General features: G+C 42.4%; 1 protein-coding gene across 1 annotated transcript; it reads right to left on the bottom strand.

The window, feature by feature from the left end:
• Positions 1-6,187: 6,187 nt before the first annotated feature.
• Positions 6,188-7,725, bottom strand: LOC109888793 (otoraplin). Its single transcript, XM_020479966.2, has 4 exons — positions 7,490-7,725; positions 7,100-7,239; positions 6,560-6,676; positions 6,188-6,390 (listed from the first exon to the last, which is right to left on the bottom strand). The coding sequence occupies exons 1-4, from the start codon at positions 7,614-7,616 to the stop codon at positions 6,367-6,369; spliced, it is 408 nt and encodes a 135-aa protein (XP_020335555.1). The 5' UTR covers positions 7,617-7,725; the 3' UTR covers positions 6,188-6,366.
• Between the last annotated feature and the right edge of the window lie 10,057 nt (positions 7,726-17,782).

Raw genomic sequence — 17,782 nt, 5'->3', positions numbered from 1 at the left:
TCCTACATGAGTTTACATACAAAGATGGTCTATCATTTATTTTACACGCATAACATAATACCATAGTGCTTGTTTCATATAACATCTGTCTAACAATATTTGCTCAAATTGAATTATTGCTAGTACAATCTGGAACAGTTATAATATCCAGATGTTTACACTTTATTACCCTGCATTTTTGATGTGATATTTTTGTGATATTATTTTATCTCAACTGCACATGGCAGGATCAATCATTTTCCCTGACTGCAGTTATCATAATGTGGGGATGAAAAAGCCACAGTCATGTTTCATTTCCCTCCTGTCACACAGTGAGTGACTCAGATGCTATACAGAGTTGAGGCCATCCATTGATTTATCTGGAAAACTCTGCAGTCATTGGGTGGCAGTGGTGTGGGTATGGGAGTGTGTGTGTTTCAGGTGGGAGCAGGGTTGCTGCCCGCACACACATAGAAACACACACACACACAATCAGTGAGGTTCTCCCATGACTTTCTGTCACAGCAGCCCTGCCTGTCACCATGGCAACCCCCAAAGCTAATGTCGTCTGACTGGAGAATAGACATAGGGCCCGAGGAGACATTTGCTTTGACATACACGGATGCATGCACACACATACACGCACGCACGCACGCACACACACACACACGCAAAGACACACACACGGAAAGACACATGCGCATGCACGCACACGCGCACGCACGCACGCACGCACACGTGCAAACCAAGAGAGACGCACACAGAAACACACTAACGTTCACATATTCCTAAAGGAGCACACTGTTTCTGAATAAAAACAGCCACTACTTGCACTTGTAACAGTGCTGGCTTTAATCCAGACAAAGTCTATTAAAATGTTCTGTAGTGAAATTGTGCTCTGGGCTCCAAAAACTCCAAAAACAAAAACAAAAAACTCCAAAAAGTATATTGTAGCGACCCTAACCCAACACCTAGTGACCTCACAAAGATCTCTTGGTGTAATTTCTAAGGTGTTGGATTAACAGTCACTGGACCTGGGTTTGAGTCCCGGCAGGGGCTATACCCCAAATTTGTTACACTATTAAAACATGTCGCTAGAATAACACACTTCATTCAAATTCACCGCCAAAATATGGAACCTGGTTTCTAAAAACAAAAAAAACGACGCAATAGGACCCTGGCCATTTCTGAGGACATAGCTGGAGATTTCCAGTCCTGTCTATTGTCAATCATAGCTTCGGCATACAGAGACAGTATGGAAGAAAAGAGACATAGCCAGATGCTACACCACATCACTGGTACTACATGTACACTGAGTGTAGAAAACATTAAGAACACTTTCCTAATATTGAGTTGCACCCTCCCCTTTTGCCGTCAGAACAGCCTCAATTCGTCGGGGCATGGACTCTACAAGGTGTTGAAAGTGTTCCATAGGGATGCTGTCCCGTGTTGACTCCAATGCTTCCCACAGTTGCGTCAAGTTGGCTGGATATCCTTTGGGTGGTGGACTGTTTAGCATGAAAAACAGAGCAGCATTGCAGTTCTTGACACAAACCTGGCACCTACTACCATACCCCATTCAAAGGCACTTAAATATTTTGTCTTGCCCATTCACCCTCTGAATGGCATACATACACAATCCATGTCTCAACTGTTTTCAAGCTTCCTCTTTTTTAAACCTGTCTCCTCCCCTTCATCTACCCTGATTGAAGTGGATTTAACAGGTTACATCAATAAGGGATCATAGCTTTCAGCTAGATTCACCTGGTCAGTCTATGTCATGGAAAGAGCATGTTTTGTACACTCAGTGTATATCCCCAGAACACCATGTACTTCACTCGCCCCCCCCCTACTCTGCTGAAGTGTTTGTTTGAGGTTTCAGAATGAAAGCAACCTATTTCAGTAAGAGATTTTTATTTTAGAATGAATGTTTATCAAGAAAAACAAAGGATATGGGAGAGTGCTGTTTCATCTTCCAATGTCTAATGCTGTTGGGCAAATACTGCAGTTTTGAGAGCCATGGGCTATAGCTGTGCAGCTATAAATATTTTCCCTTGGTGACATTTTGCATTTGAAGGGAACATAAACAGGTTTGTATTGATCTGGACAGATAGAGAGAGGGAGAGACTATTGATTTTTGCTTGGGACAACGCTCTCTTCTTCACTGGTTAGCCGTCAGTATCCAATGTGCTTCTGGTCAAATTAATAAATAGAATAATGAGTTTAAAAAATAGGAAATTAATAAATCTAAAAGGATAAGAAATAAACAGATCTGGGAATGATCAGGAATAAACAGCCTTGGACAGCATAAAACACATTTTGTTGTTTAAGTGTTTAAGTGAAACTGAAGAAAATGGACACGTTGATGAATTGAATTCCTTCCCAGCTGTAACAGGGCGTGGAAATGATGCAGTGCGGGACATGGAGGTTTCAGAGCCAATCAAATGGAGAGGAGAGATAAATAATGTCCACACATCCTGAGGAGGGAGTCTTAACTGAGAAAGGAAATATCAGGGCATGTTCAATCATGAAGGCCATTGTATGCAAAAGCATGTATTCTCTGAAAAACCTCTGTGTGTTTGTTTGTTTGTGTGTGTGTGTGCACGTGCGTTTGCATGCGTGTGTGTGCGTGAGTGGATGTAAGCGTGCATGTTTCAAAAGTGAGTCACGCTGAGCTATCACTATAAAATGAGCTCATAAAGGAGACATTTCGATCTCTGGTCACGTTACTTTCACATCATGTAAATGATTCCCCACTGGGTGAAGATGTGTTCCTTAATAAACAGAATTATTGTCTAAACTACTACGAGCATCACAATTTTCTTGTTTTTGAACATTAAAGTTAACTGCATGATTGATTAATTTCTAATCTAATTTTTGATTGGAGTCGTCCTTGATGTCTCCGGTGTGGGAGTTTATCCTTTGAAATGTAATGAGGCCCCTGGACGAAAAAGAAAGTGTGTTTTGTTTCTTGATGATGAAATAACCGCACAAATCCCTCCTGTTGGCCTGGCTCCAAACTGAATTATCAGATTTTCTGAGGCATAGGGTTGAATTTATGGGGCAAACTGTGATTTCACCAAAGTTTTCACCAAAAACTTTTAAATGAATGATGTATACTGTACATTGATTCTTGAAGAATATAACTTATAAATGCCTCATGAACAACTCCCTCATAAAATATAAGTGTGTATAACTCCGTTGTTTGTAAACAATGTAACTGTAAACAAACACAGTATAGCTTAAAAGAAATAGTTAAAACTATCAGGCCAATTGCAACCATTATGGGCATAACGTATTACAGCAAGTTCATCTCTTGTTAAGCTGTCAATACGGGCTATGACCAGCCACACAGCTGATGTCAGTTGCAACCATTAGGCCTATTGGCCACCATATTACCATTCCCACCAAAGCCTAGAAAGTGTTCATTTAAAACCTGCTAATTGAGCAGACTAAGAACAGATGTACAGTATCTATTTGATAGTCATTCTGTAAAACTAAAATAAAGTATTTCCTCGTTTACCACTAAAATCTACTGTGGCAATTTACCCTACACTTTGTATTAATTGAAAACTCATGTTGTTTAGCCTATAAATACTGTAGGTCTAATACATTTAATTCAAATTGCACAAAAATTGTATTCTATGTTGACATCAAACATTTTATGATTATTACAAGCATACAAGTATTTACATTAATTTATTACAGGCCTTTGATGATTTTCGATGTTCCTAACGTTCGTTATTTAATTGGTAGCGGAAATAGAGAACCTAGACGCAGAACCTAGAATCAGTTGTCTGGTATCAGAAGCCATAACAATGAGAGATCAGTTCATCTACTCGTAAATTGTTATGTGTTTTTCATTGGAATCAAGACTATTTTAGCAAGCAGGTGCATGTCATTTCCCATTACTATTGTTTTATGAAAACCAGCGCTAATACACTGCAGTTCAAGTTGTTTGTTGCAATTTGCCAATCATCTTGATGCTGATCAAATGGTTAATGGATACATGTACAGTATGTATATGCAACATAGATTAAATACTCAAATATTAGATTCAAGTTTAGCAAAATCACACCATTTCTCCAGTTAGTATTAATTGGGACAATCAGTATTCAAAAGAGTATTTGGGCACCCACTCTTGCTCTGATGCAAATTATCCATTAATAGTCACCAAAGTTTCGGAAGCTGCCTTCCTCGGGGTGTCATTACCAACCCATAAGAAATGCATTAACATTAGGAAATTAAAAACAAGACATTTCAAATTCATATGTTTAGAATTCCAAAGCTGATTTGCATTCTCTCTCAAGGTGAGCATGTAGGCCTGAGTACCATTGCCATGGCAGCAGATGGGTCATTACCATACATCAGTAGCTCACCTTCACCACACATCCCTGATGACCTTACACTGCCTTTAACACCTTTACATACCTTTCACACTCATACACACAGCGAATGTTTACTCACACCGAATAACACAATCAGTGTGTCGATGCGTTTCTGAGTGTAAGTGTGTCTCTATCTGTGTCTCTATCTGTGTGTGTGTGTGTGTGTGTGTGTGTGTGTGTGTGTGTGTGTGTGTGTGTGTGTGTGTGTGTGTGTGTGTGTGTGTGTGTGTGTGTGTGTGTGTGTGTGTGTGTGTGTTTGTGCGTGTGTGTGGTGTGCGGACGCATACACATACAGTGCATTCGGGAGGTTTTCAGACCCCTTGACTTTTTCCACATTTTGTTACGTTTCAGCCTTATTCTAAAATGGATTCAATTGTTTTTTCCCCTCATCAATCTACACACAATACCCCATAATGACAAAGCAAAAACGGGTTTTTAGAAAATGTTGCTAATTTATTATAATAAAAACGGAAATATTACATGTATGTAAGTATTTAGACCCTTTACTCAGTACTTTGTTGAAGCACCTTTGGCAGCAATTACAGCCTCGAGTCTTCTTGGGTATAACTCTACAAGCTTCGGGTTCCATTTATAAAAAAAATATTTTAAAAATTGAATAAGGCTGTAAAGTAACAAAATGTGAAAAAGTCCAAGTGTCTTAATACTTTCTGAATGCACTGTTGGTGCATGCATGTGTGAGTGCATGCATGTGTGAGTGCATGCATGTGTGGGTGCATGCTTGCATGTGACAGAGAGCGAGAGACAAGACTATGCAACCACATTTCGAATTAGCCTCATTGTAAGGGTATACTGGAAAAATTGGTTTTCGTTTACCTTTCTCACGGTGTTAATAAAATATATGCAAATATGCAAATGTTTATGAAAGAGGCAAGGAAGTGGAAACAAATAATATTTACTATATTTTAAAGTGACCTAATCATTTTTCCACTGTGACACTTAAATATTTTGTGTAAAACACAGTTTGCTTACTTTTTTCTGGATTATAACGACCTTTGCTTGATTATGTAAATGCGGGTTTGACACTGCTACAAAGAGCTTCATTCGGGATAACAAATGAAATTAGGTAATATCATTAATACCACTACAGCAGGAGGAAGAGAATGTGCTCTTAAACATAATTAACTTCAATTTTCAGCCATTCAACATCCGCATCCCCAGAGAAATTCCTTCACCACAGATAAATACACAACTTGTCTGGTGTTCACGCTCCACACGGCCCCAAAAAAACAAATCTTTCTATTTCCGCTGTAAAATATCTTCTTGACAAATCTTCACATAATATTTCTTCTAGAGGTATTTACTACTCTATAACCTAATATCAAGTCGTTAGGTTGTTTCTAATAAATTTGTCATACCCAGCCAGATGATGAGGTTTTGCCTCATCAACTGCAAAATCAATGACACGCTTTCTCCTTCCTCCATCTGTTTCCAAGCATATCAAATTGATATTATCTTCCACCAACATTTTATCAGAATGTTTTCAGTGGTGCTTTTCATAATACCTAATCCTATGAAACAAGGTAACTCCCATAACCCTGGCAGACTTACTCCGCGGTCCTGTTTACTAAGGATCTAAACACATCCAAAATATACAGGAGTCTTTCCAACACACAGCAGCAGTATCCTAGCCTCACTGTGATATTGTTGTATGTTTGGGTACTTGGAAACATAGAATTTCCACTCAGCCAAACTACAACAAGTTTAATATAACCTACAGTAAGCTTAGAACATTTGTTTTAGTCATATTAGTGATAATTTGATCACTGATTTGAGAAGATTCAACAAGTACAGTACAAACATTGGGATGAAAGGGATTTATTGACACATTTTCTATATCAAAATACAAGAAAAGTCTTTGAAATAATAAAAACTTTGCTCCGCAGATCATGAGGATCTCAACTTCCACATATTTCCTTTGTAATTCTCAGAAAAAAAGCAAAACAGTTGATCAATAAAGAGGCCTACATCATCCAGAGATTCAGAAACAGTAGAAGTCAACGTCCTGCAAGAGAGAACAAATGTAACAATGATCAAAACTACAACAATAAGTAATACTTCAGGATCTGTTGATTACCTGTGAGAATGTAGCTACTGAGCGAGAATGAATGGAGACAAACAACATGTTGTGGTAGCTATAGTGTTGAATGCGTGGAGGTTGAGGTAATACTCACGGCCGTAGGGATCGCCACAGTATCAGTATCCTTCTTAAACTTGGTAGTCTCCTTCACCAGGTTGCTGGGGAAGTAGCCGAGGATGCCCATCTGGTCCACATAACGCTCACTGTAAACCTGCCAGAGAGAGGAACATGGTGCTAGATAGATGTGCTCAAGTGTTTCACCATGACAGAAACATTCATATCTAGGGGGCATGTTTAGAAAGAGCAGAATAGATGCATTTTTGCGATCGAGTCATATATCTGTGAGTTTCTGCCCAAATCTCACACATTCCACAACTCGAAATGATTGAACAATGTGACAGGCACAGCAAAATGCACCTCAAAAGTTATGAACCTCACGACCAACAAGATGGAGCATAGAATCACCTGATTTGATTGGTACATTGATCACATGGAATAATTTCCCTACGGTCTTTACATTTCAACATGAATTGACAAAAACGGTTTGGATGAACCATTTTATAAAAACATATTGTGAACAGTGATGAAAATGTTTCTGTAACTCTGGAAACAAACCCGTCATCACAGAACATACACTTCCAGACCAGAAGACTCCAGTGCCCTCCTCTGGTGTGAGTTTGGAGTACACATAGATCATCTGGTCCTTCCTGATGTTGATGAATCTGCAGTCAGGAGCGGTGAAGTCATCCAGAGCCACGGCCATAGAGAGAGCATCTGAGAGGGAACAACAACACAATCAACATGAAAGCAAATTACAGAGAGTATATAAAATAAGAAAAAACATTGACTGTGCACTCTTTTTGTCAATTCACATATAAAGCCAGTATTGACTGGATTGATTGATGGGTGCATGGTATTGTCACACCCCTCAAAAAATGCAGAATGTCTGAATAGAGAACTCAAATCCATACTCTCCAAAAATGGTCTTCAGATCGGTAAGGTGCATAAAATCTACTGTACTCACATGAGCATTCCTCATCTGCACAGATTTTGCTGTTTGCCAGTTTGTCCATAAGAACAGCATTGGTGGTGGTCTGGCACAGAAATCCCAAAGAGAGGAGCAGGAGAGCGAAATGCAGTGGATGGTTCATCCTGAAGACGGTGAGAAAGTGAATGTACTGTATGTGTGTGAGTGAGTGCGAAATAACTCACTACTGTAAACTTCCACACACTTCTTCTCCTATGTCTGGATGGGCAGAACCCTTTCATCACAGGAATTCAGACCAATCAGAGTTGACTGGCTCCACATTCCACATTCCTAAAAGAAAAAGAAAAAAAGTGGCTGCAAGTTTTATGGGAAAAACAAAAGCCCTGCAGTGAGCTCTTATCAAAAACAGACATGGATATTTGTATGTGTTTGGCAACATGCAGCTGCCATAAACAGGTATATCTTTAGTGCTTTATAGAACATTTGAGATTTGAGTATGATTCAACCACATCCACTTGATTTCTCCAGAGTTCCATAAGAAACAGATAATATCTGTGAATTCTCCTTCTCCGCATTCTGTTCCTCCTCTAAATCCGGGGGTGTTAAATAACACCTAATCTGAGATGCACCTAATCTGAGATGCAGTGCTTTAGACCGCTGCGCCACTAGGGAGCCCCCTAGTGGCGCAGCAGTCTAAGGCACTGTATCTCAGTGCTAGAGGCATCACTACAGACCCTGGTTTGATTCCAGGCTGGGTGTCCCATAGGGTGGTGCACAATGGGCCCAGCATTGTTAGGGTTTGGCCGGTGTAGGCTGTCATTATAAATAAGACTTTGTTCTTAACTTACTTGCCTGGTTAAATCAAAAATGTAATTCAGGACATTACTGCGTTTAGGGAATATATTCTTTCTGCCCTTCATTTCCACTAGTTCCATTCAGGCTAACAGGTTTGTTGTTTTGCAGACTACACCTCGGTGATATCCTAGCAGGAGCCTACAAAAGATGGGCCCTGTCTTCAGGTTTTACCTATATGGCAGCTGGAAATGGTGTCAGTAAAACTGGATTGATCATGCGTTCTAAAAACTGGTAAATTCTTAAATACCAGCATACAACTGGGGAAAATGAACTTGAACGCACCTTTAACGAGTAATTACTAGTGGGAAACTTGTCCATCATCTCTGAACTCTGATGTCACATACTAAGGAAATTACCTTGATTACCAGTTAAATGCAACAACAAAACATTATTTATAAAGACAATCTATTCATGTGGATTATTACCTCTTAATTTGTTAATGAGCATAATAGCTGTACTTTTAGTTTATGGTTGACGCAGCTTGTTTGCCGTTAGCCAATCGTAGATCTCTATGAGTTTAAAGCACGTGAATGCACACAACTTGTTAACAATATTGTTTTCAGAGCCTCTCACTTGTTTTGAGCAAAAGCACTAGGTTCAATCTATATAGTCGAAGATCTGCGTTATAGTGCGATTGAAATGTAAAGGTTATTTCCATTAGAGCCAACATATGCAGCGTTTACCGTGATTGCAGTCTCTGCCAATGCAGGAACATCGCCTTTCAAATTCAATCACGCTATTGCGTGGATCTTCCGCGATACGGATTGAATCTAGGCCTAAATTTTATCTGCAGTTATGTCACAGATGTGACTTATTGTCACAACTTCCGGCGAAGTTGGTGCCTCTCCTTGTTCGGGCGGCATTCGGCGGTCGTCGTCACCGGCTTTCTAGCTGCCACCGATCTACGTTTCACTTCCATTTGTTTTGTCTTGATTGTACTGTCATGACGTTGGCCTGGGGGGTAGGTTTATGACAGGCATAAATATCCCCCCCCCCTTTTTTCCTCTCTCTACCCTACTGAGGTTACATTTGCAAAACCCTTGGCTAACATAGAGATTCTGGGAACATCAGAAGGTGGGGGGAAATTAACTAAATTCTGGTAATCCGAACAATTGAACATATGCGGTGGTACTTAATGAATATGATGTCAGTTTAGTTGTCATCTGAGACATTCTCATCAATGATAAGATGACATAAACTCTACAGTGGAAAGTCTACACATCAGAGTTATGGGATTCACATGGAATTGTTGTTCAATTGAAATGTCTGAATATGAAATTATTTGTGATGGGATGAAATGTGATTTTAGCTTCTAAAATGTGAGATTTGGGTTTTCATAAGATAGGGCTCTGCTCAATCAGTGGCCCGCTCCTGTGAAGGGACATGGGCTATAAAACTTTTATAGGACGACGGTCCTATGTCAGAATGGTTCAGATAATAACTACAGAACGAAGCCAACATCAGCGTGAGCTTTGGTTGCGAATGGTATGAACTTTGAACTCTTATTCACTACAGAAGTGATACCTCCTAGCCGTTGAGTTAGCAACAGCAGATGCAAACGAGGGTTAGGAAGGAACAGACATAGTATTCTGTCTATCACACAACGACGTTACTACAACGTATCCAATTGACCACCAGAGACATTCTTCAAAGGACTCGGTTGGGCAACACGGCCTTCCATCTACCACCAACCTACCGAAGCGCAGCTCAGAGTAAATATTTATTAGAGGTCTGCGCGAGGAGGTGCAGATGGAACTGGCCTGTCGTGACAATAACCTCACCCTGGACTCACTCATTGCGTTGGCCATCCATCTGGATAACCTTCAACCGGGAGCATCGGCATTCTCATCGCTTCTCTCTCTCCGGCGAGCACTCGGGATCAGAGCCTCTTCTCCTCTTCTTTTCCGGTTCAAAGTCTCGACTGTCAGCCATTAGGATCTGGAACCATCATACACATCACTCAACCATTCACCCTCACGATGGAGTCCAATCACCAGGAGAACATCCCCTTCATCACCAGTGCACCAGTTCACAAAATCATCCTCGGCCTCACTTGTCTCCAACGCCATGGACCTACCATCTCATGGTCGAGGATGAGAATCAGACTGGTCACCTGAAGGACCTGCTTTCCTGTCCCCTGTGGTTCCACGTCAGTTGAGAGTCCTGTGGTTGCCCTTCAGCCCAACATCCCAGGGGAATACCAGGACCTAAGGGAGGTATTCTCCAAGACCCGCGTTACCTGTCTCCCTTCTCATCGCCCCTGGGACTGTGTCATCGACCTGTTTTCCGGTGCTACACCTTATCGCAGATGCATCTACCCTCTGTCTGTGGCTGAGACCCAGGCCATGGAGGATTATATTCAAGAGGCCCTCCAATAGGGTTTAATCCGCACATCCATGTCCCTGCGCCGGCTGGTTTCTTCTTCATGGCCAAGAAGGAGGGAGGATTATGCCCTTGTATCAATTATCGAGGACTCAATGACATCACCACAAAGTATCAGTACCCTCTTGTGCCACCGAGCAGCACAAGTTCTTCACCAAACTAGACCTGAGGAGTGCCTACAATCTCATCTGCATCCAGGAGGGGAATGAGTGGAAGACGGCGTTCAGCCAAAGGTTATGTCCTTTGGCTTAGCCAATGCTCCGTCAGTTTTTCAGGAATTAATCAACAAGGTGTTCAGGGACATGCACGGACATCAGGTGATTGTATACATCGATTACATCCTGATCTTCTCGACCTACCTGGATGATCACATCACCCCCGTTCGAGCAGTCCTGGAATGCCTCTTGGCCAATCACCTGTTTGTCAAGGCGGAGAAGTGCCAATTCCATCAGAGGGCTGTATGCTTCTTGGGTTACCAAATCAGCCCACAGGGAATGAAGATACAGGACAAGAAGGTAGATGCGATGAGGTCATGGCCAGTCCCAACCACCATCAATGGGTTACAAGGGTTTTTGGGGTTTGACAACTTCACCCGCCTCTTCATCGGGAACTTCAGTGCCGTCGCCGCCACACTCACCTCCCTCCTCAAGGGTGGGCCTCGTAGGTTGGTGTGGTCTCCAGCAGCCGACGAGGCCTTTTGTATCCTCCCACCTCCGCAGAGAGGAATTACGACATCTGCGATTGGGAGCTCCTGGTGGTGAAGTTGGCATTGGAGGAGTGGAGACACTGGCTGGAGGGTGCTAAGGAACCATTTGTCATCCTCACTGACCATCGGAACCTAGAGTACATACGGACAGCAAGGAGACTGAATCCGTGCCAAGCCAGGTGGGCACTTCTCTTCACCAAATTCGACTTCATGCTGACCTATCGCCCAGGTTCTAAGAACATCAAGGCCGTTGCCCTGCCCCGTATCTATGATTCGGGAGAGGTTCATGTCCATAGGGAACCCATAATCCCATCCTCCTGAGTCATAGGTCCAGTGGTTTGGGACGTAGATGTGGACATCCGCCAGGCTCTAGAGAGGGAGCTCACACCCAGGAATTGTCCTCACGAGCGCATCTAGGTTCCGACAGGGATAAGGGATTGGCTGCTGACCTGGGCACACACATCTACGTTCCGACAGGGATAAGGGATCGGCTGCTGACCTGGGCACACACATCTACGTTCCGACAGGGATAAGGGATTGGCTGCTGACCTGGGCACACACATCTACGTTCCGACAGGGATAAGGGATTGGCTGCTGACCTGGGCACACACATCTACGTTCCGACAGGGATAAGGGATTGGCTACTGACCTGGGCACACACAGCTGTCGTCAATGGACATCCAGGTATTTCTCGCACCATCCACTCCATCGCTGAGAAGTACAGGTGGCCCACCTTGGTGCAGGATGTCACTCGGTATGTCAACTCCTTTTCCATATGTGCTCAAACCAAGTCCCCCCGGAATGCTCCATCAGGGAAGCTCCTGCCGCTTCCCGTGCCTCAGCAACCTTGGTCACATCTATCCATTGACTTTGTAACCGATCTTCCTCCCCTCTGATGGTTTCACCACCATTCTGGTGGTAGTGGATAGATTTTCCAAGTCATGTCGCTTAATCCCTCTTCCTGGTCTCCTCATTAGCTCAGGTCGCTGAGGCACTCTTCCAGCAGGTCATCCGGCATTATGGCCTTCCGGATGACATTATTTCTGACCGAAGCCCCCCAATTCACATTACGAGTATGGAGGGCCTTCATGGAGAAGCTCGGGGTCACGGTCAGCCTCACTTCTGGATATCGGCCTCAGTCCATCGGGCAGGTGGAGAGGATGAACCAGGAGCTGGGTAGGTTCCTGAGAAGTCATTGTCAGGACCGGCAGGGTGAGTGGGCACGATTCCTTCCCTGGGCAGAGTACGCCCAGAACTCCCTACGTCACTCCTCCACTGGGTTGACCCCCTTCGAATGTGTTTTGGGTTTCCAGCCGGCCCTGGCCCCATGGACCCCGTGCCAGACCGCGGCTCCTGCGGTAGATGAGTGGTTCCGGCACATGGAGGGGGTGTGATGCGAAGCACACGTGAGACTCCAGCATGCCGTCCATTGTCAGAAGGAACAGGCAGACTGCCACCACAGGCAGACTGCCACCTGTGTTCCATCGTGGGGACCACATTTGGCTGTCTACCAGGAACCTCCCACTCTGTCTGCCCTGCATGAATCTGAGCCCCCAGTTTGTGGGGCCGTTCAACGTTCTCCGGAGGGTCAATAAGGAGACATACAGGTTACAAATACCCAGTCACTATTGTATCATACCCTCTTTTCATGTGTCCCTTTTCGGGCCGGTGGTCCCTCGTCCCCTAGTTGATAGTGTCCCCTTCAACACACCTCCACCCCCCTTGGACGTGGAGGGGGGCCCGGCGTACGCTGTCAGATCCCTACTGGACATTTTTTTAAAGCATTTTTAAGCATTCTAGTACAGTTAAATAGTTAACACACACACATGGACGCAGCGGTCTAAGGCAGCGGGGTGCATGGACACTGCATCTCAGTGCAAGAGGCGTCATTACAGTCCCTGGTTCGAATCCAGGCTTTATCACATCCAGCCGTGATTGGGAGTCCCATAGGACGGCGCACAATTGGACCAGAGTCGTCCAGGGTGTGGTCGGGGTAGGCCGTCATTGTAAATAAGAATTTGTTCTTATCTGACTTGCCTAGTTAAATAAAGGTTACACACACACACTGACCAAAAGTTATTTTGTTGGATTTACATGTGTCCCCATTACCTGTAAAACATCATCAAAACCTATTTATTTCACTTACTTGCTGTGCTGTTTCGTTGTTCATTTGTTCAGTGTTTCATTCTCAACCAGGATCTATATGGAACGCAATTTGGGTCTCTGCATGTAAAAAAAGCATGTGTCAAATAACACTATTTGACGTGTCAAATAAGCTTTTTGACCAATCAGGACCTGAATATGACTGCATGTTACATAATAATTTTATGCGATCATTCGTTTTTTAAGTAGTTATTATACATTGATTACGCTATCACTCGTATTTCATATGTCACAATGATTCATCGATACGTATGCTATGATGCTGTTAAAGTTGTCTCGCGCACCTACAGTGCTGGTCATAAAGAAAAGCTAGATAGGTTTTTTTTAAACATTTTATTTAACCTTTATTTACATAGGAAAGTCAGTTAAGAAAAAATTCTTATTTACAATGACGTCCTACCCCGGCCAAACGCGGACGACCCTGGGCCAATTGTGCACCGCCCTATGGGACTCACAATCACGGCCGGATGTGATGCAGCCTAGCTCATGGATGCAAACAATGTTCTTCCCCAAAATAGAAAAATGACATAATCTGTTTCAGTAGCTATAGTTAGCTAGCTAACTAAATTGCTAGGTGTGATCATCTAAAATAACCCTAATTTATAAGACACTTCTAATTTGATTAATGGTGGTCAGGCCCCATCTATGTGAAGCTAGCCACAATAAGGAACAGCCACATAGTGGACTTCGTGGTTAGCCTTCAAAATAAAATGATGTCGTTGACAGTGATGCAAACGCATGCAAATAGTAGAATTATGCCACAATTAAAAAGATCATGCTAAACGAGGTTGGAATGTTGTTATATATAATCATTTGTTAATTTTGCTAAAATCTGCTGAAATCACACTGGATCTATTGTAGCGACCCACACAGACAGCTGTGTGTTATGTGTTAGGCTATTAGTGGGTTGTGTTGTACTTACCAGTGTTTGCGGGGTCCGACATGCCAATCAACCTGCTATCTGCCAATCACGGGAATGCCTGCAATGTTCTGATGCCGTGCTTCCTGGTGGTTGGTGGAGTTGAGTTGGGCAGGAGGATGGCGCATTGAAAGGTTTAGCCTTTGTTCTCTCTCTTATGTCTGGTCTTCACAAGAGAAGGTCACAGTTGGCCTGTGGGTTATCTTTCATTTATTTGGCGTGGGCTACGGCCAAACAGTAGCCTGTGTAAAGTTGGGTTAATAAACCGTCAATTCGTAAACTCAATCCTCTGTCTGGACAATTGTTCCTTTATGATCTAGTCAGGTCATTACAGTATTATACTTTAGAATAGCATTGGTGGCATACTTATTTCACTGTACAGCCCTACCTATGTTTGTGGATCAATGACATGGGGTATCAGTCTACTCAGTGACACCCAGAGAACATTAGCATTGTAGCTCTTATTGTGGGACACATTTATTGTCAACCTATGTGTATTGAACATTCCTGAGGAAAAACAATACTGAGTGGATGTTTTGGAGTCTGATAACTCTGAGGAGGGCATTGGGAAAAAATATCTTGGGTATTGAGTAGACTGTTACCCCATTTAATTGATCCCCAATCCTTAGGTAAATCTGTACAGTGCAATATGAATGTCAATACACACAATAGGCTGACTGGGGAGGTGATGTCCCGCAATAAGGGCTAAAACTAATATTTAAAGTAAACTCTTCACAGTTGTGTTCTGTGGGTGTCACCGAGTAGACTGATACCCCATTTCCTTGGTTCACATCCCAACCTTGTTAACATTATCTAGTCTAAATATGGCATGATTCCACGAACTGTAACCTTTTGCATCACTTTCAAATAGGTACTTTTATTTTGAAGGCAAACCACAAATTCCACTATTGTGCCTAATCCTTATTGTGGCTAGCTTCACAATACTGTCAGGTCGAGCCTCACTAGCCAGGTGAAGCAAGCTGGCTGCTTATAACGTCAGCTTTGGGCAACAGGGTTAAGTAGCTGGCTAGCTATTTATTTTCATGAACTGAAGTTCAATTTCAATGGGCGAACAACAAGTGGCTACCTAAGCTAATATTTACTCACAAGGATTCCTAAATCATTGCTAAGAATAGTGAAAATGACTGAAGTTTCTTCTGGTCATTGTTTTCAGGCTGGTTGTATTGGTGATAGCTAGGTACCAAGCAAAAGCTAGCTAGCTACCCAAGAAGTTGCGTTTGAACAAATCATGCTTTATTACCAACGCGGTATTGTAAACACATCGTTCGTGGCCGGTGTTTGCAGACTTTTTGTACAGCTTTTGACAGTGCTACTGATAGTAGTGGTGGCGCTTGGCTTGCACGTGCAAATTCAGAACACACAACCTTCTAGAATGGACATGCCAAATTAAAAGCGTATTTAATGTGTAAAATAGTGTTATTGTCAAATAGCGTTATTTGACGTCTACCTTTTTTGACACGCAAAGACCCACATGACATTCCATAGTATTGTAACGACCCTGGGTTTTCTGCTGCTCGAGCATGCTTTTGCGGCACAGTCGATAGCGCGCTGGATTTTACGTGGAGTCATTATGTCATGTACCTACACTATATAGGTGTGCACGTCAGCTTTGACATTGTTTTCTCACATCGGCGTTAAATTTAGACAATGGCCAATACAGATGTTGGACTTTTTAGCTAATATTGGCCGATTCCGTTATGTTCACGGATATATCCTGCATCCCTAGGAAACAGCCTGAGTCAACTATCTTAATATATTCACCATATTTGTTGTAGTCAAAGATGATCTATTATATTGCTCAGCTCAGTCATGACTAGCAAACTTTGCAGGTGTTTATCATTAATAAACAACGCCATGCTAGTGGGTGGTACCATTAAAATAAAACCCAACCCTGAAATGAAACGTAGCCTAAAAATAATGTACACATAATTTCATACGAAAAGACACGTCATTGGCACGAATTTGTCACTTCAAGCCCAAATATATCAGTACAATAGCGGCGTGCAACACGGCATCTCGGAACACACAAATTGTTGGTCCTTTTGCAGTAGACAAACACTCCAGGTTCCACTTCTATCAGCTAAAAACAAGAAGAAGCGGCTCCGATGGGCATGCGATCACCAACACAGGACAATTGCGGAGTGGAAAAACATTGCCTGGTGCTACGAATCCTGGTTCCTGTTGCATCATGCTGATGTACTTCTGCAGCTCTCTGTTTATTATTTATGCACTGTCACTTTACCCCTACCTGCATGTACATATTGCCTCAATTACCTCAACAAACCCGTACCCCGGTACATTGACTTGGTGCCACTTGTATATAGCCTTGTTGTTGTGCTAATATTTTTCCTTTAGTTGAGTTAGCAAACATGTCTTACCATCGTTTAAGAACAAATTCTTATTTACAATGACAGCCTACCCCAGATGACACAGGGCCAATTGTTCACCACCCTATGGGACTCACAACCACAACCAGATGAGATACAGGCTGGATTTGAACCAGGGACACCTCTGGCACGGAGATGCAGTGCCTTAGATCGCTGCGCCACTTTTGAGCCCTTAACAAACTTTGTATTGTTGGTTATGGGCTCAAAAATCATTAATAAACAACGCCATTCACGGTAAGATCTATGTGACAAATATTTGTATTTTATTTTAGATGGGTGTACCTTGTAAACTGGACACTGAGTGCATATTTACCGTTTGTATGGGGGTTGGATACAAGGCTTATTTCAAAATTACAAAGGAAAATTTAGAAACAATGTCAACACTGTCATGTTGCACTGAACCTTGCTGTTGGAAAACCAAATCGTGTGCAACTTTTGGCTGTCACAGATGCACCTCCCCAAAAGCCAATATAATTGTTTGTGTATGACCACATGGTGGTACTATTGAACAGTATACATGTTCATACAAGTTGATCCCAGTAGTAACAATGTAACCTCATAAAGTTTAGGCCTATTGGTTAGGTTAAAATACATATCTTAACTTGTATTAACTCAACATTTCTAACAAATGGTATTGCTACACAATCAGTTGGAAAGTTATTTAAAAGATTACTTAATCTTCAAATAAAGGTCATATGAATACACCTCTAAGTAGCTAATTTTGGCCGTGTCAAAACCGTGATGTAGCCTACCATGGGTAAATTGTGATTGACTGAATGATCTAAAAATAATATTGAGTCATTATTTGTGATGCAAGTTGATTTGTAGATCAATCGTTCGGAAGTCACTTGCACTGTGGGCTGCAATGTCGAACAAGCCCAAATATTTTGTATTGA

This window comes from Oncorhynchus kisutch, linkage group LG4 (genome assembly GCF_002021735.2).
Source record: "Oncorhynchus kisutch isolate 150728-3 linkage group LG4, Okis_V2, whole genome shotgun sequence".
NCBI classification, from domain to species: Eukaryota; Metazoa; Chordata; class Actinopteri; order Salmoniformes; family Salmonidae; genus Oncorhynchus; species Oncorhynchus kisutch.
The sequence above is the reverse complement of the archived record's forward strand: the minus strand, read 5'-3'. Positions and strand labels throughout refer to the sequence as shown.

Bases quoted from the DNA above. Each gene is read 5' to 3' on its own strand.
- LOC109888793 (XM_020479966.2), bottom strand. From the start codon at position 7,616: ATGAACCATCCACTGCATTTCGCTCTCCTGCTCCTCTCTTTGGGATTT. The intron at 7,240-7,489 runs GTGAGTACAGTA...GTTCCCTCTCAG, and splicing joins TGCAGATGAGGAATGCTCAT to ATGCTCTCTCTATGGCCGTG. The intron at 6,677-7,099 runs GTATGTTCTGTG...TCTCTCTGGCAG, and splicing joins GAGTCTTCTGGTCTGGAAGT to GTTTACAGTGAGCGTTATGT.